This window comes from Mustela nigripes, chromosome 2, assembly GCF_022355385.1.
Source record: "Mustela nigripes isolate SB6536 chromosome 2, MUSNIG.SB6536, whole genome shotgun sequence".
NCBI lineage: Eukaryota > Metazoa > Chordata > Mammalia > Carnivora > Mustelidae > Mustela > Mustela nigripes.
In genome coordinates, this window is record NC_081558.1 from 70112362 (window position 1) to 70138413 (window position 26052).

The window sequence follows — 26052 nt, forward strand, 5'->3', positions numbered from 1 at the left end:
ACAAGATGGGATTGGGAGGGAGACAAACCATAAGTGACTCTTAATCTCACAAAACAAACTGAGGGTTGCTGGCGGGAGGGGGTTTGGGAGAAGGAGGTGGGATTATGGACATTGGGGAGGGTATGTGCTTTGGTGAGTGCTGTGAAGTGTGTAAACCTGGTGATTCACAGACCTGTACCCCTGGGGATAAAAATATATGTTTTTAAAAAATAAAAAATTAAAAAAAAAAAGAAATCAAGAAAATGAAAATCTACATTAACTTAAATCCACTGTTACAAATGGTGAATACTCTTGCCACAGATTTTTAGGTATATTAGAATGTATCTTCTTAAATTTTAAACATTTAAATATTTTAAGTACTCGTAGATTTAGCATTTATGCATTCAAGCCCAAAAGCATTATGCCAAAAATATAATTAGTGCTTTTTCTTTTCCAAGTGCCTAGGAAAGTGGTGATATAGAAGTCAAAGTTCCATAGTTTTCACTCTAGTAGGCCATGAAAAGGTGAATCCCTTTGATAAAACAACAAAAATACAAACCATTTAAGAAAATACTTGAGAGAAATGTATGACTCGACAAAGAAAACCATAGCTTTTGAGTGGTAAGAGAACTCAAACAACTGCAGTGGCAGCATAATATATGGACAGAGAAAGAACTTGCAGTTGGGAGCCAAGCAAACTGGAGTATGAACACCACATTCCTTGACAAAATAACCTCTCTAGGATTCCATTTCCTCAACTTTAAAATAAAACGAAGATGATTACACTGACATTTTCACAGGCTTGATATAATGACCGAAGGCTTTTTGTCCAACTTAAAATCCTAAAATAACTAAAAATATTAAATAATGTATTTTCCATACAATTACTAAAACACATCATAAAGGGCTGCAAGAACTAAAGTTTTTGAAACGTGTATGAGAAACATAAATAAAACAATAAAAAAAGGAAAACAATCAGAGGTATATTTAAGACTTTAGCAAATAAAAAAGATAAAAATCAGTCTATTCATTTATTGAGAGTTTTATTTACATTAGAAAGACTCCGAACAGATCGTTAAAAATTTAAATTTAAATAAGGGGTGGGGGAATAGCCTTATGCTACTATCCATCTGTCAAAATAAATACATAATCTGGGAAAAAGTATTTGAAATATGTATAAATCACTTTTACCAATAAAAAATTTATGAACACTCCAGTTAAAAAACATATGAACTAACAAACAACTGATAAAAGAACTCTAAGCTGCCAAACAAGGAAATAAATCATCTACTCTCACGAGTAGAGAAAGAAATGCAAATTTCATTGCAAAGCAGACCAGCAAAGATGAAAATGAATGGCAGCCAGTGTTGGCATGGTCATGGGTAAATAGGTAAATCTTAAATATATCCCATATGAAAATAAGTGTTCAACCTTTCCTCCAGCTGGGAGGAAAGTGAGTTATTTTTCAAGGGCCTTAAAAATGTTATTTTCTTCTGACAGAGTTGTTACAATTTCTCCTAACAAAGTGATGAAAATGAGCTTTAAGTACAATTATATTTGTGGTCGTGTTGCTTACATGACAGAAAAAAACAAGCAACAATCTTAATATCCCAAAACAGGGGATCTGTTAAATAAATCATAACTGTAGCAAGGACTGTATCTACCCCACTTCCTGTTTCATTGTCTTCTTCCACAGCAAACATTAAGAGTGTGCTTGGGGGTGGAGGGCACTGCATTACTTCCAAGGTCAGGTCAGAAAAGGCCGTGTGGCCTCTGCCTGCTTCTCTCAGGAAATATTTTTTTTTTTATTTTTTTTTAAGATCTATTTATTTATTTTAGAAAGAGTGAGAGAGTGGAGGGGGTTGTTCAGAGGGAGAGAGAAGAAACTCAAGCAAACTCCATGTGGATGCAGCATGAAGCCCAAAATGCAGGTTGATCCCATGACGTCAAGATCACAACCCAAGCCAAAACCAAGCGTCGGATGCTCAACAGACTGTGCCACCCGGTCACCCCTCTCAGAGCACTCACGGAACCCAGCCACTATGCTGTGAGGAAGCCCAGGCAACCTTCAGAGGCCCACATGGAAAGCAAATGAGGCTCCCAGCCCACAACCTCAGCTGGGTGCCCACTGAATGGCTAGCAGCAACTTGCTGCTCATGTGAATCAACCATCTGGAAAATTTATTCTCCAAACCCACTCAATCTTTCCAGCTCACACAGTCTCACCAGAATTACAGATTTGTGAGCAAAATGAATTGCTTCCCTTGTGTAAGCCACTACATTTTGAAGTAGTTTGTTACAGAGGAAAGATGAGTGAAATACAGCTTAAGGATATAATGGAAGAAAAGAAATTTCCAGGCATAAAAAAAAATTTGTACAATAGCAGCCATAATTTTAAAACATAGAAACATCCCCAAGTAAGTGATGAGGTCTACTGTATTTCTTCTTGATGTAGTGGATGCAGCCATTATTAACAATCTTGCAAAACTAAAATAATTTATAATTTGGGTTGGGAAAAAAGAAAAACTATAACAAATACTAAAAATAAAAAAAACTATATATGAGATTGAGATTTGTTTGTGACACAGTAACTCTGAGTTCCTTGAAAAGATGCAGTATATTACAGAAAACAATTTTTGATTGAGGCCTAAAAACATCTTATGCCCTAAATAAATTCTCACTTAATCATAACTGAAAAAATGAACAGTTTGATTCCTTACAACTAATTGCTCAGGACTCCAAATTAATCCTAAACTACATGCACCACACCTCTTGAACAGTGTTAGTCTTATAACACTTGAGGAGGGAAGACCATAGGCTGTAGGCAAAGACTCAGTGTCCAGGATGAATAATCAAAACTACCTTTAGAGAACCAAAAATGACCTCAGGTTATTCAGTTTGCAGTCCACTATGTATTCAGCTTTGATTGAATTCATCTTGCCATTCAGCTTAACATGCCTAAATATTACATGTGGGGAAGAAGATGCAGAAGCTGTGTAGGTCTATAACGAAACCACAGCATAATAAGTTCATGTCCAACAATCAGATGGTACTCAGCAGTGATTTCACAGTAGACAGATCTACCTAACGAAGAGATGATGAAATATTCACAACACAAGAATTGGTCAAAATATGTGAAGCTTCCAGAGCAAACAAAATGAAACTGTCATCAAAATTCAGCAAAAGGATAAAACATCCCTCTAATACTTCCCATAAAGACAAAACTATTAGATGAATAAAAATAATGATGAGGTAGAGAACTTCAACATTATCTCCTGCAAATCTCAAGAGGAAAAACTGATCTGCTTCAATCAACTGTCACAGGTAAAAATCAATGAATACAGCCTGGCCATCAACGGATAATCGCCTCCAGGAAAACAAAGAAAAATCAGTGACACAGTTTTCTCCTGTTTAATAGCAATGGAAATTTTTTTAAAAGTACTGATTAAATCTGAAATTGATTTTGGGTTACACTTCCTTAAACTTTAGCCAAGTATCTAACTAAAATGTCTCACAAAGCACATTTATTAATGTAGATAGACTAAAAATACCACAATACAAACTCATGGTCTGATGAATATGCATAAATTACTATCTTTTAAATGCTTAATTAGAGACCATTGAGTCAGTATGCCTAGTGACTTTCAGAAGAAAAAAAAAACTAAGTAGGCTTAGCATTCAAATTTTTCTACATTTTACATGCATAAGATATCTCATTGATCTTTCCTGGTACTTCCAAATAACAGTGGTCTACAGCTTCTGGTTTATTATTAATTGCTAATGTGCTACTTGGGCAAAACACAAAATCTGAAGCAACAACTTCAGTCAACCTAGACTGCTAAAATAAAAATGGACAGCAGCTATTGTCAAGCTTAATAAGTAAAGGAAAAAAATTTCCGAAGGCAGTATTTCTAGTCAATAACACTCAGAAGGAAACCGTTCTTACCAGTGAGCATGAATAAACTCACTTGTGCAATATGATATGCCTTTAAAAATTAATGTGTAAATCTTTAACCTCCAAAGCATATGAAGTCCAAAGGATGCATTACCGATTATCCACCTACAAAGTACTTTCGAGGTCACTTACCTTAGGAAAAACATAACCAAGGCAGATGCTTGAACCTGTGAAACTTAAACAAGCTGATGTGAGTTTTCAAAGCTCAATTAACAGAAATACAACAGGGTTCCAGGAGTTGTTCGTTTTTGTTTGTTTGTTTTTCTTAAGTTTTTATTTATTTATTTGACAGAGAGATCACAAGTAGGCAGAGAAAAAGGCAGAGAGAGAGAGAGGGAAGCAGGCTCCCCACTGAGCAGAGAGCCCGATGAGGGGCTCCATCCCAGGACCCTGAGATCAGGACCTGAGCCGAAGGCAGAGGCTTAAACAAGTCAGCCACACAGGCGCCCCTGGTTCCAGGAGTTTTATATGCTTTCAATTTCCTAACATCAACAATCAAACAGAGTTTTTAGGGTTGTTGTACTTTTAAATCACACCAGTGATTTATCTACAAAGCAATGGACTAGGTTAACTTTCACATCTTAACCCCTTTTCGTTGTATGTACTTGTATACACACATAGGCGTGTATTCACATCTATGTATGCATATGGATGGATGGAGTGAGGGAAGGGAGAGAGGGAGTGGGGGAGACAGTCACTGCAGGTTTAGAATGACATACTAATCTATCAACCTGATTCTCATTACTTAGCCTTAGCTTATTCAAACATTGTTGGTTGTCTGCAGTTCATTCTCTGATGGAAGCCTCAGGAAGAGCTCACAGGAACTGATCTCTTCCATGTTCACACATCTACCTGTGGTTTTTATCACAAAGACCCAATGTAATTGAATATAAAATCTCTGGCTAATGTCTTTTCTTAAAAATCTTAAATACCTGATGAGTAAGTGGAGCTGAATTATGGCAACCCAGGTCACTATGGAAATGTCCAATGCCAGTGTAATTATCATTTCCTTGTAACTGACTTGCTGAAATTCAAGGTCCTTTTGCCTAGATGCTCAAAGGGCTTTTCTTTAAAACGTTGTCTTATTGCTATTGTAGAATGATTTTCCTAGATACATTGTATGTCCTTTTGATTTGTACATTCAAGAACTCTTTTTATTCAGGAAAATATTGTCTGGATTGTAGTTTTTAGTATTTGTTCTGTTTTAGTGACTTAGTTTTCTTCTATGTTGGATTATTTTGGATTAACTCCTCTATATCTAAGACAGTCACTGGGATGCTTTTCATCTCTCCCTTAATTTGCTTGATTTTTTTCCACTTTTCTTTCTATTCTTATTAACCTTATAAGACAAAAGTGTTAGTGCCTATTTCCCTTTGTGTTCCTTTATAAATTGTCTTCAATAATCTTCATTACTGCTTTTCCCCTTATTTTGGAATCTATCCTAAGATAATATCACCTTTTTGTACTTCCCTACAGCCCAGTTCTGCTTCCCCTCTCCTCTTTCTGACTTGTGCAGTTCTTCCATAGCTTCCATTCCAAATTTCCTAATTCATTTTGATTTTTTTAAATATTAGGTTTCAAAGATTTCATATGCTTTGTGTCCATGTTTTTATTAATAATTGTCCACTATCCAGGGGGATGTTATTCAGAACCACTTATTCTTACCTTCCTACATTCTTTTATACTATCTTTTCACGGATTTTTGACCATAACTTTTTTGCTTTGTTGGTGTCTGAACGAAATGGATTTCTTGTAATTTTGAGAAGATTCTAGTGTGGACAGTGAGGATAGGCCAAGATTAGTTGTTATTTTTGTGATTTGAGGGCTCTTTCCTCTGCTGTGACTCTGAAATGTTCACACATATGGCCTCTTGGAAGTGAACTCCACAGCACCTTCTAGGAGCTGCCTTATGCAACGTCCTCTACATCTTTTCTCTCAGAATTCTTACCATATTTAATGTGTATTCTAGTTTTAGTTTGTCCAGCATGGAGTGGCTTCCTAGGAGAGTTTTTCTTGGGTATTTATGAAAACCTGGAAGGGCTTATGTTTCTCTTGCCCACCCGAGTCTCCCCAGTCTTTCCGTACTCAACCACACACTAGAACCTATGAAGTGTCCCCAATTCTCAATGACTAATCTAAGAACAGGCCAGGTTTTCCCCTTTGAGTGGGGAATTTTCTGCTAGAGAGTGAGTACTTGCCAGAAATTCTTAGATTTCCCAGTTGCTGGGACTGACACCTTCTCCTTCCCTCCCCAACCTCCCAAACAGCTGCTGACCCCACACTGCCATTCACAATTTTACTGCATTCACTTCTATTCTGGCATTAGTGGAATAACTTGATACCTTTATAAGGAGATCTGAGGAGGTGAAAAAATTCTGTGTAACAACAGCATTCTTCCTCCCCAAATCTACCCCAACAGGAACACTCTATTATATAATGTTTACCTTTGGGTTTGTCTCAGTTTCAACAGGATTCATAGGCAAGGGGCTATGACACTGATTCTATCATCTGAATAATCCCATCAGTAAATTATTATAATCTCAAATAAGTTACAAAGACACAATCTCACATATGGAATATATGGACAAATCAACAAGCATATAAATATTTTTAAATAACTATTTCAAGTATATATATGTATCCTACTCAAAATCCACTCTTTGTACCAGGCTGGCAGCACTCTGCAAAGCACAAAATGACCAGCAATCAGATCTTTTATACACTAAATAAAAGCACCAAGGCCTTCCTAAACCATCAGTCCAAAACATGGACCAAAGCCCAAAAGACCAAAACAAAGAAACAAGAATGCATACACAAGAGCTGTGGCCAACCTCCCAATCTCATCAGCATACCACAAGTACCAGTGTTAAATAACTCAAATATTTCATATAAGCAATACACCTCTTCCCTCAGAGCACTCTTTCCAATCATAATTTTTCCAATGCTACAGAGTGCAATGTTGTCACTGAAAGTTGTAGAATTCCTATGTAAATTTTTTTTCATATGTGAATTTAATAGAATGATACTTCCTGAATCACAAAGCAGAGGGATATCTGGTAGGCTTTTAGATGGCAAATATTATTTCTGGAAGCTAAACTTCTTTAAAGAAATGTTTTTTTTTTTTTTAATTAACTTCAAATTCTCCCCTTAACTAAACCAGTATGCCTAAAGTCAACCATGAAGGCCTGCAAATTGAAAGAAGATGACTAATTTTGTGATGTTTAAGACAGAATTAAAAAAAGGATAAGAACACTTCTTATATCCAAAACAAGTGATGCAACTAATAACACAGCCTGTCACAGAAGACACTCACTCCCCAGCTCCCTTGAGTGAGCCTACAACACGTTCCATCATATACATCTTATACATTGGGTAAGGATAATTTCTTGTTATTTTTGTGGTGACATGGGGTCTCATCCCTACATCACCTTCGATCTCATCTATCATAAAGTACGACATTACCAAGCTGCCAGAATATTTCCATTAAACACAGTGGTAATGTTCAAAGTTCATTGGTTTAGGAATCCATACTATTTTCAATGAGATAATAAGGTCCCTAAAACCCTATATATTGTTGAGACTGTCTATAAAGCTTTAAGAACAAATGGGGTGGGGGGTGGAAATCCAGTCAAGAAATGGGCCAGAAGACATGAAAAGACATTTCTCCTAAGAAAACATACAAATGGCTAACATATACATGAAAAAATGTTCAAATTACTCATCATCAGGGAAACACAAATCAAAACCACAATGAGATACCACCTCACACCAGTCAGAATGGCTAAAATTAACTGAGGACCTAACCTAACAGATGGTGGTGAGGATACAGAGAAAGGAGAACCCTCTTACACTGGTGGGAAGGCAAACTGGTATAGCCACTGTGAAAAACTATGGAGGTTCCTCAGAAAGTTAAAAATAGAACCACCTACAACCCAGAAATTACTCTACCAGATATTTATATAAAGGATACATTGTGATTTCAAGGGGCAACTGCACCCCAATGTTTATAGCAGCAATGTCCACAATAGCCGAACTATCAAAAGAGCCCAGATGTCCACTGACAGATGAAAAGATAAAGAAGATGGGGTATATACACACAATGGAATATTACTTGGCCATCAAGAATGAAATCTTGCCATTTGCAAAGACATGGATGCAAGTAGAAGGTATTATGCTAACCAAAATAAGTCAGTCAGAGTAAGACAAGTATCATATTACTTCACTCATATGTGGAACTTAAGAAACAAAACACATGAACATAGGGGAAGGGAAGGAAAATTAAAATAAGATGAAAACAGAGAGGGAGGCAAACCATAAGAGACTCTGAACTCTAGGAAACAGGGTTGCTGGAGGGGAGATGGGTGGGGGATGGGGTAACTCGATGATGGGCATTAAGGAAGGCACCTGACACAATGAGCACTGGGTGTTATATGCAATTGATGAAACGAAATTCTACCCCTAAAACTAATAATACAGTATATGTTCACTAAATTGAGTTTAAATAAATATTTTTTAAATACATATTACAGTGTTTCTACCTTCAAGTACATTTCTAAAGAACAAAAGGAAGCTTAGACTCACAAATGATACCAGAACTCTATAAATGTAAACTAAAAGATTTATGTATTTCATTGGTAGTCATATTATTAGTAAATACCAGAATTTTTTTAAAGATTTTATTTATTTATTTGAGAAAGAGAGAGAGGGACAGAGAGAGCATGTGCAAGTAGGAGGAGGGGCAGAAGGAGAATGAGAAGCAGACCACTCCTGCTAAGCAGGGAGGTGGGGCCTGATCCTAGGACCCCAGGGATCATGACCTGAGTTGAAGGTAGATACCCAACCAACCACCCAGGCACCCTAACACCAGAATTTTGAAGAATTCTTGCACTTCAAAAAAAAAAAAAATCACAAATGAGTTACCTATGAGATGTTACTACAGTTCTCCTTTCAGACCATACTGCATACATGTAAAAATTATCCATGTGGTAGTAAGACTATCACACCTAACACCATAGCTACAATCACCACACACACAATCTCGAGGAGAAAACTGAATGCTCCTTAGAGATCATCAGAAACTTCAAAAGTGAAGAAAAGGTAAATTATAACTTGAGTGCTATAACATGAATCCTTTTAGCCAAATTATGAAACATCTCAAGGATACAGAAAAGTTATTTTAAAAATCCATTCAATGTTTACACAGATAAACAATGAATTCTGGAACCGGAAAAAACTCTTTAAGAAATAAATAAAATAAAAATCCATTCAACGCTATCAAATCTTAGTATTTAAAAAAATAAACACAAATTCCTTTTTTTTTTGTTTAAAAAAACAACATATTACAGAGACACAGCTAACGCTGTTGCCCTCTATTACAAAAGGTAAGTATTCTCAGAACTCTGGTGGTTACAACAGACTTCTGTAACCATAAAAAATAGGTAAGTATTTTTGCATATTTTAAACTTTGTGTATGTTATTCTTTTGTCCATATCCTTTTCACCTTACCTTTTTCACTCAGTTTTATGAGATTTACCCGCATCAATACATTTTCAGTCTAGCTAACTCATTTTTACTTGCTATGTATTGTTCCATCATATGGATATATTACAATTTAATTTCCCAATCCTTTGTTGATTGACTTTTACACACAGTTTGCCATCTTCTGATACTACAAAAATGCTGTGAGACAAATACTGTTTATGCATACAACTGTACAAGGATATGTTCCTAATGGAAATATTGCTATGCTCTGTGCATCTTCAAATTCACTAGAGAGTATGAAATTGCACTCTAAAGTGATTATACCACTTCACCTTCACCAACAACTCTGTCAGACTTATATATTTGCCAACCTAAAGTGTATGAAACTAACTCATTTTAACCTTCATTTTATTCACCAACAATCAGTGTGAGCATCTTTTACCAACACTATTGACTATTCTAGATTCTTCTTCTATGAAGTAAGTCTTCATAGCCTATGTTAATTTTGTCTTGTCTTTTCTTTTTTTTTTTTTTAAGATTTTATTTATTTATTTGACAGAGAGAAATCACAAGTAGATGGAGAGGCAGGCAGAGAGAGAGAGAGGGAAGCAGGCTCCTGCTGAGCAGAGAGCCCGATGCGGGACCCGATCCCAGGACCCTGAGATCATGACCTGAGCCGAAGGCAGCAGCTTAACCCACTGAGCCACCCAGGCGCCCCCCTTGTCTTTTCCTTTTTATACATAGGCTATTTTTTATGTGCTGGATACTACACTTTAAGAAAACTTTCCTTCAGCAAGGTTATAAAAATAGCCACTTATATTTTCTTTTTTTTTTTTTTAAGATTTTATTTTATTTATTTGACAGAGAGAGAGAGAGAGAGATCACAAGTAGGCAGAGAGAGAGAGGAGGAAGCGGGCTCCCTGCAGAGAGCCCGATGCGGGGCTCAATCCCAGGACCCCGAGATCCTGACCTGAGCTGAAAGCAGAGGCTTAACCCACTGAGCCACCCAGGCGCCCTGCCACTTATATTTTCTTTTAAAATTTTTCAAGTTTTCATATTTTAGCCTGATAAGAAAAGAGACCTAATGGCCAAATATCTTTCAAACACAGAATGGATGAATAAAATGTAGTGCATCCACTATGAAGCACTGTTTTTAAAAAGGTGGGGGGCACCTACAAGAGCATATCTATTAACAACAATGCAGGGATCTCTGAAATACATTACTACATGAAAAAAAAAAAAACCCTACAAGGTTCAAAATGGCATATGCTGTCCTTTTGTCTAAAGAAAAGAAGAGAATAATACAGCACCTACCCATGGGTCATTTTAGTGTCAACTAGACATACTGATGCAAAAGATGACCATAGATCACATTTTCAACCGGTCTGCTCAGGAACCAGAGCTTGCTGGGCGGGCAGCATCTGAAGTTGCTCTGGCCATAGCCTATGGAGCACAGTTAGGCATAGTAAGAAAAGGACCACACTGGGTAGTTATGGGAGTCAGCCTGGCTTAGAAGCTTCGTAGCCCACAGGCACCAGTCTCTCTCCCAACAACACCACAAATGACAGGTTGGTCTTAGGTTTCCAGAAAAAGCTGGAAAGTTAACCAAAAGTACAATTCTTAATCCTTTACCCATAGATATGGGACCATGATGAAGAGGTGGGTAGGGGGTAGGTAGATAAAATGAAGTAAAGAGCTAGATATAAACAGTATATCTATAAAATAAATTAACTATAAAATAAAAATAAAAACTAAAAATAAAAAAAATAAAAAATAAAAAAAAATTTAATGAAAATTTTAGAGCCAAACACACAGAGATAAATACGTAGATAAATTGCATGGATATAAAGAGATAAACAGATAATAGGGAGAGAGACATAGTTGCTTATATTCCATTTTCTTTAAATAGAAGATTTAAACAGATACTAATAAAAATGTTTACATTCAGGGTGCCTGGGTGGCTCAGTGGGTTAAAGCCTCTGCCTTCAGCTCAGGTCATGACCCCAGGGTCCTGGGATCGAGGCCCGCATCGGGCTCTCTGCTCAGCAGGGAGCCTGCTTCCTCCTCTCTCTCTGCCTGATTCTCTGCCTACTTGTGATCTCTGTCTGCCAAATAAATAAATAAAATCTTTAAAAAAAAAAAAGTTTACATTTGATGGGTAAAGAAGGGAACAAGTGAAACAAGTGAAAAGTGTAGAGAAAAGTGTAGAGAAAGCAGTTTCCTGTGAATGGATTCTCTGTAAGCTGACATTAAAACAATACCAACATTTTGGGCGCCTGGGTGGCTCAGTTGGTTGGACGACTGCCTTCAGCTCGGGTCATGATCCTGGAGTCCAGGGATCGAGTCCCACATCGGGCTCCCAGCTCCATGGGGAGTCTGCTTCTCCCTCTGACCTCCTCACTCATGTTCTCTCTCACTGTCTCTCTCTCAAATAAATAAATAAAATCTTAAAAAAAAAAAAAAAACAATACCAACATTTTACATGATTATAAAACAAATTAAATCAAATGTAAAGCAATCCTCTCAAGTAAAAAAAGAAAATGATACTTAAGGGTATATTATGTTGGTGCTTTAACACACACAAACAAAAAACAATTATTTGAAAAGAATTTACCACATACTAATCTGACTACACATCTAGTTGGACATACCCTAAGCACTAAAACAATTGCACAAAAATCCTAGGTTGTGTTCAGAAATCGTAACAATATTAAAAATATCACTGCTATTCTGAGACTTCTATAAATATTGTAAAACATGTAAGAAATTATGTTAATGCCAATAGAAATCAAGATTTTCAACTTAAAGAAGTATCATAGAAATTATATTCTATTATTTTTAATATTTTAATAAAATATAAATTTTATATAAATATATAATTTAATATCTTTTATAAATATACATTTATATTTATAAATATATACATATTTATACTTATGTATATATTTATACATTTTATTTATTATAAATATATGTTTATATATACATTTATTTCTATTTTATATATTTATATATTACATATTATGTAAGTACAATTATATATAATTATATTCATTATATTAATATTCATATATTATATATTATATAGTTATAATAACATAAATATTGCATATAATTAATGATAATATAATTATATACTCTATATAAATGGTATAAAAATTATATATGATTATAAATATATAATATATATTTTATATATAAGTGGATATATTATACATTTTATATGCAAATAAATGTATGTATAAATACATAAACATATTTATTGCATATATAAATATATGTAATTTATTATATAAATATAAAATATAAATAATATAAATATATTTTTATTTTTACTATAAAATAATTTTATTATTAAATTATAAGTTATATATATCATATAAAATAAATTAACCAAAATACTGAAATTGGAAATACCAACATAAGCAGACGTATTTTTAAAAGTCATTTCCTGGGGGCGCCTGGGTAGCTCAGTGGGTTAAAGCCTCTGCCTTCAGGGCGCCTGGGTGGCTCAGTGGATTAGGCCACTGCCTTCGGCTCAGGTCATGATCAAAGGGTCCTGGGATCGAGTCCCGCATCGGGCTCTCCGCTCAGCGGGGAGTCTGCTTCCTCTTCTCTCTCTCTGCCTGCCTCTCTGCCTACTTGTGATCTCTGTCTGTCAAATAAATAAATAAAATCTTTAAAAAAAATAAAAAGTCATTTCCTTGCTCTATCTGTTGGGAGTGCCTCAAAACAATAACTAACCCAGTAGCAGTGTGTACTCCTAACACATTGTGGTTTCTAACTATTATTTCCCACTAGAGTAACCGTGGCTCTTTGGAGGAACAAGTGGTTCCAGATGCAGCACATAAAACCTGCAAGAGAAGCCTAAAACACACTGTTCCATCAGAAGGCAAGAAACTAAAGACTACTGGATTTCTGACTAAAGGACCCAGGAGGCCACTTAGGCTAAAGAAGCAACACTATCAGTACTAAAAAGAACATTATCCACAATGGAAACATACCAAAATATTAAAATCCATGAGTATCCCTTCGAGTCCCCATCCTAAAAAGTAAGTCTTTGGAGACTGCTAGAAAAACCAACTCGTGATTCCAAAACCCAGTCACTAAGCCAATCTTAGGTAAACCGTTCCTCAGGGTAACCACGCAGTTGATAAAAGCTTTTTTTTATAGAGCAATTTCAATTAAGACATGAAGTCAGAATGATATTTTCACCCATACCAAAACAAAATGCCTCAGCAATTATCACTGACAGCTGCTAAAACCACTACAAGGAGAAGAGGTGAGGAAACTTAGAACAAGTAGACTTGGACGTGAAGCCACTGCTCACTCTTTGGATGGGAAAAGAAAGAGCCAAGTCATCCATGTGTGCCTTCTGTAATGAAAAACACACACCACTGGTGCGCCTGAGTGCTCCCCAGTTAAGTGTCTGTCTCTTGCTCAGGTCATGATCTCAGAGTCCTGAGATCATGTGGCTCAAGGACCAGCTCAACCGGGGCAGTCTGCTCAGCGGGGAGACTGCTTCTCCCTCTTCCTCTGCAGCTCCCCCTACTTGTGCACTCTTGTGTTAGTTTTTTCTCTCTCTTTCTGTCAAATAAATAAAATCCTAAAAAAATAAAAACAGTGGTACCTGGGTGGCTCAGTCAGTTAAGCATCTACCTCCTGCTCAGGTCATGATCCCGGAGTCCCAGGATGGAGCCCCAGATCAGATTCCCTGCTCAGCAGGGAGTCCGCTTCTCCCTCTGTCCCTCACTCCCTTCATGTTCTCTCTCTCTCTAATATAAATAAATAAAATCTTTAAATAAAAATAAAATCCGTGAGGAAGGCCAATATCATGACCCTACATGATCTAGGTCTCCCTCTGTTCCCAGCCTCCCTCCAATGGTCTCTTCCCCACCCCTTGGTCACTAGGTTCAGCAGAACTTCTTTCTTTCCAGACCCTCCCAGAATCTCTCACACCTCAGGGAAGCTGAACTACAAAGTTCTTCCTCCCAAGAGCTTCACAGAGCAAACTCTTTCTTGTCATTCAGGGTTCAGATGGAATGACACCTCCTCAGAGAAGCCTTCCCTGACTTCCCCCCATACACACCCAGGTAATATCATTACAAGCACTCCCTGCACACTGCCTATTACAGACGTGCTATCACATTACTCTGTTTTACATTCTTCAGAGGATCAACACTATGCAAAATTGTTCTGTGTCCTCATTTGTCTGGCATCAGCATTAGCTCTAGCACTGACATCATCCATTAACTTGACAAAATTACTCAACACACTAAGTTTCGTCTGTGAATACCCCAAGATTGCAAGTCACTAACTGGCCCATAGTAAATGTTCAATAAATGATAATATTTTTTAATTAATTACAAATAGAATCTTACATTTTAAATGAGAATTCACTGCATATTACTAACCTATCATAGAAACATTTTAAAAACGAAAGGACAAGAGAGAGGAGGTACACTTTTTCCTCTTCTTCCCACTAAGCACAACTAAAAACCCTCGATGTTGGATATAAACAAACATAAGACAACTCTGAAAGGTAGAGAGAAGACAGAACCAGTAGGAAACTCAGGATCTGAGTATCAACATGGCAATGAACTCACTGGATTTATTTTTGCCACCGATATCCTGGATTGAGTAGATATCCAGGAACCTAGAAACAACAATAGGCACAAAACATAAGAAAAATCAGCTCTCTCAAGCCAAAGAACCTAGGAAGGGGCAGGCCAGGAAGATCGAAAACTTTCAAACAAGAGCTACTCTACTCAAGTTGAACATCACAGAAAAACCATGACCCCATCTCCATCAGCCCAGGGCAAGTGGGGAGCCTAAACTCCTACCCTCAATAGCCAACACTCTCCCCACAAGGGCAATACCACAAAAATGCAAGTGGAGAACTGACAGTAACACCCACCCAACGACAGCCATTCGCCCCCAACCCTGGTGTCAGTACAGGCCATGTGGGGAGCCTGGGCCCCCACCCATAATAGGAGTAACCAGATTCCTTTCTCTCTCCCCAAGATAGCAGCAGAGAAGGCAAGTGGGAAGTTTGCACCTTTAGCAACTTTCACCAGAAATGAGGCTCACAGTTCCATCCATAGTGGCAGGGGAGACAGTAAATGAGAAGCCCTCCCCACTCCCAGCCAGGGAGGGCATCAAAGAAGGCCTATGGAGAGTGTGGAATCGCACCCCTGCCCAACAGTAAGGAGGGGCTCTCTGTACCCATGGGATGTCAACAGAAGCCCACTGAGGAACCTGGACTTCTACCCCAGAAAAGCAGGCACAGGCATCGCCCTCCTTTCTCTGCTGCCTCTCTGTCAGAGGCCTACTAAAACAGATTCACATAAAACCCAGACTCCTTAAAACACAGCACCCTAATGTTTAGTGGGCACAGAGTTTCAGTTTTGTAAGATGAAAAGGTTCTAGAGATCTGTTCCACAACAGTATGAATATACTTACCACTACAAACTATAAACTTAAAAAATAGTGAAGATTGTGAATTTTGTATTACATCTTTTCTACCACAATAATTTTTTTCAGTACCAATACTACTCAAAATCAAAAGATTACTTATTCAATACATTTCAGTGTTCAATCATTCCTTTTGTTAAAGTCCATGGAATGCTATATATTATAAAGCAATTACAAAACCACATTAATCAATGCATCTTATTTTACTACCTTTGTGAAATACCATATTTGAAACTCAGTCGATCCATACCTGTTCTGAAAGTGGGAAAAAGCCAATCTGCAAAAACTCTCAGCCCCTCTTATCACAATTTATACAGAAAACTACTCAAGTGGGGCTTTTTCTAATACAATGTAACAATATTTAATGACTTAGAAAATTAATAGTGGAAATTAGATAGACTGTTGGGAAAAAAATAGGTTTTTCTGAGGCTCACACTTCCTAACGGGATCTAAATCAGATTAATCAGAGTAAAGACAAGAAGTGGTTTACTCTCCAGCTTGACTTTGACAGATCAAGTTTACTATGTAAATCAGATAATTATTCATAATTACTGAAATTTGAACTTTTATTATAAAAACCAGGATTTAATGTGTGGACCGTTAACACACAAGAACCAAGGCAAACAGTGTACGTAAGTGGTTCTATTCTCCACTTGTTAGGAGCACTATGTTTATGCTAAGTTCCCAAATCTCCAGTTTGACAAGCATCTCCCCTCTAAAAAAAAAAAGGGTAATTGGTCCAGTAAGTTTAAAGAACACCAACACTACATTCCCCTTCAGAAGATTCGAAATACACATGAGCATATAAAACACTGGGAAAGGCCATACAGTTAAAACTATCTCTTTCACTTTGACTCAAAGTTTTCCAAACACATATAGATAAACATGGTCCACATTTTCTACCTGGTAACACCTCACCCAACACTAATATTCTAGGATAGGGCTTCTCAAATCATAAAGTTCAAACAAACCACCTAGAGATCTCATTAAAATGTAGATTCAAATTCAGCAGACCCAAGGTAGGGCCCAAGGGGCTGCATTTCCAATCCTCTCCCAGGTGATGCCCGTTGCTTCTGGTTCTTGGATCATTCTTTAGTGGATAGACATGTTGAGAAGACATGCTGGGGAAGGCTACCACAGAGACTTCTTCACAGCCACACAGTTCTGTGATCAGAACTGAATATTTTAAAACTCCACTATACATAAAATAAGGGACTATCAAAGGAGTAGAAAGAAAGTAAGCTAAAAAGAGAAGAAAGGGAGTTATCCAGGTGATTTGTGTTAACCAAATACTGGACAAGGAAAGGGGCAAGAAATGAATCCAGGTAAATGAGTCCAGAGGATATAAAGGGAAGACAAAGCATATGGGGAAAGAGATGGGGGCTGAGGAACAAGAGCCATAAGAAATACCAGCATAAAGGAAGGACTCATAAATTTTCCAACTTTTCATTAATAAAATGGGATATGCAGGCAGAGCCATTTACTGGATTTCTATTTTAATCACTAAAAGACCCTTACAACATCTGCAGATGAATGGCCTGTGGTACAGGGGTTTGGCAAAGTTCAAAAAGGTCCCCTGAGAAGAAAAATAAATTCTACAGAGATGACATTACTTGTTTTCTCCTGCAACTGTAATGGCTCAACAACAATTTTTAAAATACAGTAATAGGTGAAATCGAAGTCAAACCTTTTCTTGGATTAGTCTCTGAAGATGAATCCCACAAGACAACATTGCAGTAAATAAGGTCAACATGTACTGCTGAACTTTGCAGATGGCTGAGGCCAGGGAGTTTATCACTGAGTTCAGTCCCACCTTCTCAATAACATTCTGGAAGGCAGTAGGAGAATGGCGGGTGATTCTACACAAGGCCTGCAGAGACAGGAGAGTAGATCCATCAGACAAGTCCAAGTATATTAACTGTGACTCAGAAAGATAACACCAGCTTCTGTGTAAAGGAGTAGACGGTGCTTACCTTGCCCCTTCATTACTTGTTTTGGCATAAGAAAGTTGGAAAACGTCCGCATATTTAAAAACAAAATAATCCAGCTCCCAGTAAAAACTAATGTTGTTTTAAGACAACAAAGCCTCTTATGATAAACATACAAATTATAAAGGGTTAACTGAAATGACAAACTAATTTATAAGTCTGTATAGAAAAACTTCCCTTTAAGAAATAAAAAACCTCAAGGGCCTTCTTTTTGCAGACACTGGTAAAGGTGGAAAAAACAGCCATAAAAATAAATATTTAACATTTATTGTTTAGCATGAGAAAAATGGTATCTCAGAATATCAGAAGACTATCACATTTAGTTCTCCCAGTAACACGTAAGAAAGGTCTTGATACTAAGCTACTCTATAAACAATAGAACTAAAGAATAGAATACTTAAAGTTACTTGCCCAAAGACATGTACCTAGTAAGTGACAAAGCTAGAATTCAAACCAAGATAATCAGACTTCTGAGCTTTTCTTAACTTGCTCACAGATTAGAGATGAAACATAATTTAAAAACTAATAAAATGTAACAAGTATCGTAACAGAAGTGAGCTCCACAAATTATGCTTGGAAAGGAAAATAAATCAAGTCAACAACATAGGAAGATGGTCTTGAACCGGTTTTTGAAGGGTAAATGGAGAGTGGATAGCAGAAAAATAAGTGAAAAAAATTCAAGCCAGGACCAAATGTGTGACTTGAAACTGTAAAAACCCTAGAAGAGAACACAGGTAGTAATTTCTCCAATATCAAACATAGCAACTTTTTCTAAATGTGTTTCCTGAGGCCAGGGAAACAAAAGCAAAACTAAACTGCTGGGACTACATCAAAATAAAAGTTTCTGCACAGCAAACAGTCAACAGAAAGACAGCCTACAGAATGGGGAAATATATTTGCAAATGATACCTCTGGTTAAGAATTGGTATCCAAAATATATAAAAACTCGGGGCACCTCGGTGGCTCAGTCGGTTAAACATCGGCCTTCGGCTCAGGTCATGATCCCATGTTCAGTTTCACATTGTGCTCCCTGCTCAGCAGAGAGCCTACTTCTCCCTCTACCCTACCTCCCTGATTGTGATCTAATAAAGAAATAAATAAAATCTTTTAAAAAACAAAACATTTAAAAACTTATACAACTCAACACCCAAAAAACAAAAAAATCCAATTAAAAAGTGGGCAGAAGACATGAACAGACATTTTTCTAAAGAAGACATAAGGATGGCTAACAGACATATGAAAAGTTGCTGAATGTCACTCATCATCAGGGAAATGCAAATCAAAACCACAGTGAGAGCTCACCTCACTCCTGTCAGAATGGCTAAAATCAAAAACACAAGAAACACCAAGTGTTGGTGAAGATGTGGGGAAAAAGGAACCCTCACGTACTATTGGTGAGAATGCAAACTGGTATAGTCACTGCAGAAAACTAGATGGAGGTGCCTCAAAAAGTTAAAAATAGAACTACTTTATGATCCAGTAACCATACCACTGGGTATTTACCCAAAGAAAAATACTAATTCAAAGGGACACATGCACCCTGTGGTTGTTGCAGTATTATTTACAATAGCCCAATTATGGAGGCAGTCCAAGTGTCTACTCACTGAAGAATGCATAAAGAAGACGTGGTATGTATATATATATACACCATATTACACCATACACACACACACACACACACACACACACACACACACATATACATACATACCATGGAATATCATTCAGCCATAAAAAGAATGAAATCTTGCCACTTGAAACAACATGGAGGAGCTAGAGTATAATGCTAACTGAAATAAGTCAGTCAGAGAAAGACAAATACGATCAGATTTCACTCATATGTGGAATTTAAGAAAAAAAGAAAACGAAGAAAAAAAAGAGACTCTTAACTGTAGAGAACTGACAGTTACCAGAGGGGAAGTGGGGTCAGGGAGGGATGGGTGAAATAAGTGAAGGGCATTACTCATGATGAGCCCTGAGTAATGTACAGAATTGCTGAATCATTCTCTTGAATACCTGGAGCTAATACAACACCATAGGTTCATTGTACATATACTGGTTTTTTTTTTAATTAAATTTAAAAAATTCTAGCCAAAGAGAAGAGAGCAAGTGTTCACGAGGAGACATGGAAATGAAGAGCATGGTTTAAGAAGGTGAAACTGATTTGGGGCGCCTGGGTGTCTCAGTGGGTTAAGCCTCTGCCTTTGGCTCAGGTCATGATCCAGGGTCCTGGGATGGAGCCCCGCATCGGGCTCTCTGCTCAGCGGAAAGCCTGCTTCCTCCTCTCTCTCTCTGCCTGCCTCTCTGCCTACTGTGACCTTTGTCTGTCAAATAAATAAATAAAAATATTCAAAAAAAAAAAGGTGAAATTGATTCAATGAGACAACCTTCAGGTGCAGGAGGAAAAGCAGAGAATTGAGAAGTACTCTGGAGCCAGAGTTGGTCTACCAATCCAGGACTTTTTTCTTTCTTTTTTTTTTTTTATTAATTTATTTATTTTCAGCATAACAGTATTCATTATTTTTTCACCACACCCAGTGCTCCATGCAATCTGCGCCCTCTATAATACCCACCACCTGGTACCCCAACCTCCCAATCCCCCACCACTTCAAACTTCTCAAATTGTTTTTCAGAGTCTATAGTCTCTCATAATTCACCTCCCCTTCCAATTTACCCCAACTACCTTCTCCTCTCTAACACCCCTTGTCCTCCATGCTATTTGTTATGCTCCACAAATAAGTGAAACCATATGATCATTGACTCTCTCTGCTTGACTTATTTCACTCAGCATAATCTCTTCCAGTCCCGTCCATGTTGCTACAAAAGTTGGGTATTCATTCTTTCTGATGGAGGCATAATACTCCATAGTGTATATGGACCACATTTTCCTTATCCATTCATCCATTGAAGGGCATCTTGGTTCTTTCCACAGTTTGGCAACCGTGGCCATTGCTGCTATAAACATTGGGGTACAGATGGCCCTTCTTTTCCCTACATCTGTATCTTTGGGGTAAATACCCAGGAGTGCAATTGCAGGGTCATAGGGAAGCTCTATTTTTAATTTCTTGAGGAATCTCCACACTGTTCTCCAAAGAGGCTGCACCAACTTGCATTCCCACCAACAGTGGAAGAGGGTTCCCCTTTCTCCACATCCCCTCCAACACATGTTGTTTCCTGTCTTGTTCATTTTGGCCATTCTAACTGGTGTAAGGTGATATCTCAATGTGGTTTTAATTTGACTCTCCCTGAGGGCTAGTGATGATGAACATTTTTTCATGTGTCTGATAGCCATTTGTATGTCTTGATTGGAGAAGTGTCTGTTCATATCTTCTGCCCATTTTTTGATATGATTGTCTGTTTTGTGTGTGTTGAGTTTGAGGAGTTCATTATAGATCCTGGATATCAACCTTTTGTCTGTACTGTCATTTTCAAATATCTTCTCCCATTCCGTGGGTTGCCTCTTTGTTTTTTTGACTGTTTCCTTTGCTGTGCAGAAGCTTTTGATTCTGATGAAGTCCCAAAAGTTTATTTTTGCTTTTGTTTCCTCTGGACTTTTTTCTTTTTAAGATTTTATTTATTTATTTGACAGAGAGATCACAAGTAGGCAGAGAGGCAGGCAGAGAGAGGGGGAAGCAGGCTCCCCACTGAGCAGAGAGCCTGATGCAGGGCTTGATCTCAGGACCCTGAGATCATGACCTGAGCCAAAGGCAGAAGCTTAACCCACTGAGCCACTATGGAGCCCCCAAACTAGGGCTTTTGAATTTTATGTCATAAGTAATGGAAGAACCTCAAAAGTTTTTAAGCAAAATTTAAAAAACAAAAAAACAAGGGATGGTCATATTCTGAGCATATACAGGAGACTACAAAGAAAGTCAAAAACAGTTTTACAAAACATTCATTATAATTCATTATAATATAATTAATTATAATTATCATTCATTATAATTCATTATAATTAATGTCCTATAACCTCCTTCTTCCTGATTTATATTTTAAATAGATCTATAACATTGATCAAAAATGAAAAGATCAAATATAAGACGAGTTATTAGGAACCCCTGGGTGGCCCAGTCAGTTAAGTATCAGACTCTTGATTTTGGCTCAGGTCACCATATCAGGGTCCTAAGATGAAGTCCCCAAGTTGGCCTCTGGGCTCAGCATAAGTCTCCTTAAGATTCTCTCCCCCTCCCTCTCCTTCTGTCCCTCCCCCCACCTCCCTAATGTGCATGTGTGCAATCTCTAGCTCTCTTTAAATTAATGAATTAAAGACAAATTGTAAGGAAAGAGGAAGGGAAAAGATAAAGATTTCAAGAAATATTTTCGTCTTCTTTAAAATCTCAGGAAATGGGATGCCTGGGTGGCTCAGTCCATTAAACTCTGCCTTTGGCTCCTATCATAATCCCAGGGTCCTGGGATCAAGTCACACATTGGGCTCCTTGCTCAACCAGGAGCCTGCTTCTCCCTCTGCTGTTCCACCAGCTTGTGCACACACACACATGCTCTCTATCTCCCTGACAAATAAATCAAATCTAAGAAACTATTTAAAAAATAATTTTTTAATTAAAATAAAATTTTTTTAATTTTTTAATTTTTAAATTAAAATAAAACAAAATCTCAGGGAAAAAATTAAATATTTTTTCTATCTCCAAAAATGAACTTCCTTTAAAAGTTATTGCTATTAATAAAATAAGGAAAACAAGTGTTAATCAGTATAAAATCAAACTTCCACCAAAATGAACAGTTTAAAGTAAATATATTTATTTACTCAATGCTAAACCTTAGTTCCAATCCCTAAGAAAATACTAATGTGATATTATAACCAGAAAGGAAAAGATAATACAACCAATAACAATGAAAATCTGGTACTGAGGTGAGTTAGAGAAAAGACAAGAAGTCTTCACCCTTTCACATATGCCCTATTCAAAGTTTTCAAATAAATGCACATTATTTTATAATAATTTTTAAATTACATTTTGATGCCATGACTGTATTAGACATTTTTTAATTAGATGGAAATAAATATTTAAGGAAAGTTTACATTTTTTTTTTAAGATTTCATTTATTTGAGAGAAAGCAACTGCTAGTGGGGAGGGAGAGAGAGAATCTCAAGAAGACTCTGCTGAGAGCAGAAACCAGCATGGGGCTCAATCCCATGACCCCGAGATCTGACCTGAGCCAATATCAATAGTCAGACTCAACCGACTGAGCCATGGAGGCACCCCAGGCAAGTTAACATTATAAATAATGGATATATTTACTACCATAACTGAAATTACTGAATAAACAAATGCACTGAAACCTGAGCATTGACAAAGCACTAACTATATATACTGTTCTGCCGAAACAAAAAGTGTCCCTCTCCTCATGGAACTGATTACCATATGAGATTCATAATCTTGTCTCAATAATCACTGACAAATGAATACGGGATCTCAAAGAGATCTGGATGCCCATGCTCACTGCAGCATTAATGACAATAACCAAGATACGAAAACAACTTAAGTGTCTATCCATGGATGAATGGATAAGGAAGATGTGGTATACATGCAATAAATATACACAACAGATTATTATTCAGCCACACAAGAAAAGGAAATTCTTCCATGCACAACAATATGGGTCAGCCTTTCAAGAATTTTGCTAAGTGAAATAAGACAGAAAAAGAAAGATGGATACTGTATGACATCGAAGTAATTACATGTGGAATCTGAAAAAGCCGAGCTCATAGAAACGGAGACTGGAATGTGGTTTCCAGGGACTTGGGAGTGGGAAAACAGGGAAATGTTGGGCAAAGAGTACAAACTTCCAGTGTTATGTTAAATAAATAAACAAGTTCTGGGTATCTAATGTACAGCATGGTAATTATAGTTAATAATAAAATATATATATAATAATAAAATAATGTATTTGAAAGTTGTTAAGAGAATAAATTGTAAATGTCTTCACCACAAAAAAGAAATGGTAAGTAAGCTAGAAAATGTAACAATAATCATGGACTATTTCATACACATACCAGGGATTTGTATTCATTTACAGATAGCCATAGCAAAATAAGATTATGGGGGGAAAATCAGTCTATTTTGGACACCTTTCAAATCGTATTTCAGTCTTTCCTCTTCCTTCCATGGGATTTACAGATGGGTAACTTAGACATGATGGTTTGGAAACTAGGAGAGTCGGGTTCTTCAAGTCTAAAGCCCAAATTGTATATGTTTCAGCAAGAAAGTAGCTACTAATATCTGAAAATAGGAGTATGAAAAATGAGTTCACTAAAAAAAAAAAAAACTAGCTGATTGTACAACATGAACGTTTTTTAAAACTCATTTATAATGGATCCAAGAAAACTGCTCTGTATGAAATCAAAACAATTATTTAAGTATTTTAATCCAAGAATTTAGGGGAAAACAAATTTTTTTTTCAACAGAGTCCCTAAAAGTCATGCTACACTCAGAACGTTTTGAGCAAATTAAGGATTAAACCAACAGTGACCTCAAGACACAAAACACTGTCATTGGCTTTTTGAAAATTTGGGGGGCAGCTCTCACAGCAAAACTTTCTACCAATATAAAATCCCTACCTGATCATAATGTTCATAATGGGGACTCTTCGTGATAAAAGATTTGTCCAGACTACTTCTAAATGTGTTCAAACCAATATGAGGGGACTAGAAGGTCTCATCTTCAGAATGCAGCTCAGAAGCCTAACAGACTTTCCATTTTAAAAAGCTCCTGCAGAAAAAAAAACACTTTTAACCTGCCACCTCTGGATATCAAACACAGTTGAGAGCTTCATGGAGGCTCAAGAGCACACTAGTGCTTGTATTTTCTGAATCAAAAAAATCAAATCTCAAGTTTGAGCTCAGTGAACTGGTTTTGAAATATTTATTTATTAAAATAGAGCTTGTGACTACATTTTAAAACTGGGGAAAACACCTGCCATCTAAAATTCACTTCAAATTTTATTCAAAAAGAACACTGTGTTACCCACAGAATTCCTGATAGTCTATATAATAAAGGCAACTCCTAAGAAATAGACTAAGTTAAAAGTGGTGGTGGGTATTAAGGAGGGCACATATTGCACGGGGCACTGGGTGTGATGCATAAACAATGAATTTTGGAATGCTGAAAAAAAATAAATTTTAATTTTAAAAAAAGTGGAGGACAATAATCTATGAGACACATGGACTCACCATGGAATAAAAACTTAAAAAACCATTTCTGTTTTGTCTTTTGAGTGGTTTCTTTCATGTCCTACCAAAATTACCGTGGGAGCTTTTCTAAACTGCACACACTCTCATCTGACTCCTGAGAGATCTTAAGATACAACAGAATAAGGGAAGGGGGTATGTCAAGTGGAGGAAGTAGTCAGTGCTGCTTGAAAAGCTCCTGGCCAACCCCAGTGAGAAACACTATGCTGCAAAATTCTTCACTTTTTATCCCCTTCATCTCAACCCATCAGTAATGATGTTTACCCCAGTTATCATCCTTATCGGGGTCATCTTTCTCAATCTAACTCTACAGGTTTCTCTGGTCCCCACTATGGTTCATAGAGATTTCTTATAATCCTAATAATTTTAGTAATCTTTTATCCATCCAATATTATTTCCTAAGTCAGGTCCACTCCACCCAACAACCAATTCCTAAGCCATGGAAACATTCCTGAGTGGGAAGGAGAAATGCACCATCCTTCACTCACACCAGGCCAGGCTCTTGTCTTCCAAGAGCTTCAAGGACTAGGTTCTCCCACTTCAGCAAGTTGTACAATCAGCTGGAGGCATGTTAACATGCAGATTATGGAGCCTCTGCCCCTGGAAATTTCCTATTTAGCAGGTCTGGGTCAAATCTGGATTTCTTTTTTCTTTTTTTTTTTTTTAGATTTTATTTATTTATTTGTCAGAGAGAGAGAGAGCGAGACCAAGCACAGGCAGACAGAGTGGCAGGCAGAGTCAGAGGGAGAAGCAGGCTCCCTGTGGAGCAAGGAGCCCGATGTGGGACTTGATCCCAGGACGCTGGGATCATGACCTGAGTCGAAGGCAGCTGCTTAACCAACTGAGCCACCCAGGCGTCCCCAAATCTGGATTTCTAACAAGTTCCCAGGTGATGTTGATGCTGCTGGGCCAGGGACCACACTGGTACAGGGGAATGTATGAGACCAGGAGATGACCAGGAAATCACTG

At 37.2% G+C, this 26052-nt stretch overlaps 1 protein-coding gene across 5 annotated transcripts in view; it reads right to left on the reverse strand.

Moving 5' to 3' along the window:
• ULK4 (unc-51 like kinase 4) overlaps positions 1 to 26052 on the reverse strand; it is a 653153-nt gene that overhangs the window by 504468 nt on the left and 122633 nt on the right. For all 5 annotated transcript variants that reach the window (XM_059390725.1, XM_059390726.1, XM_059390724.1 and 2 more), the window contains one exon: positions 17576 to 17758. In XM_059390725.1, the coding sequence (XP_059246708.1) occupies positions 17576 to 17758 (183 nt within the window). The remainder of the gene's footprint in view (positions 1 to 17575; positions 17759 to 26052) is intronic.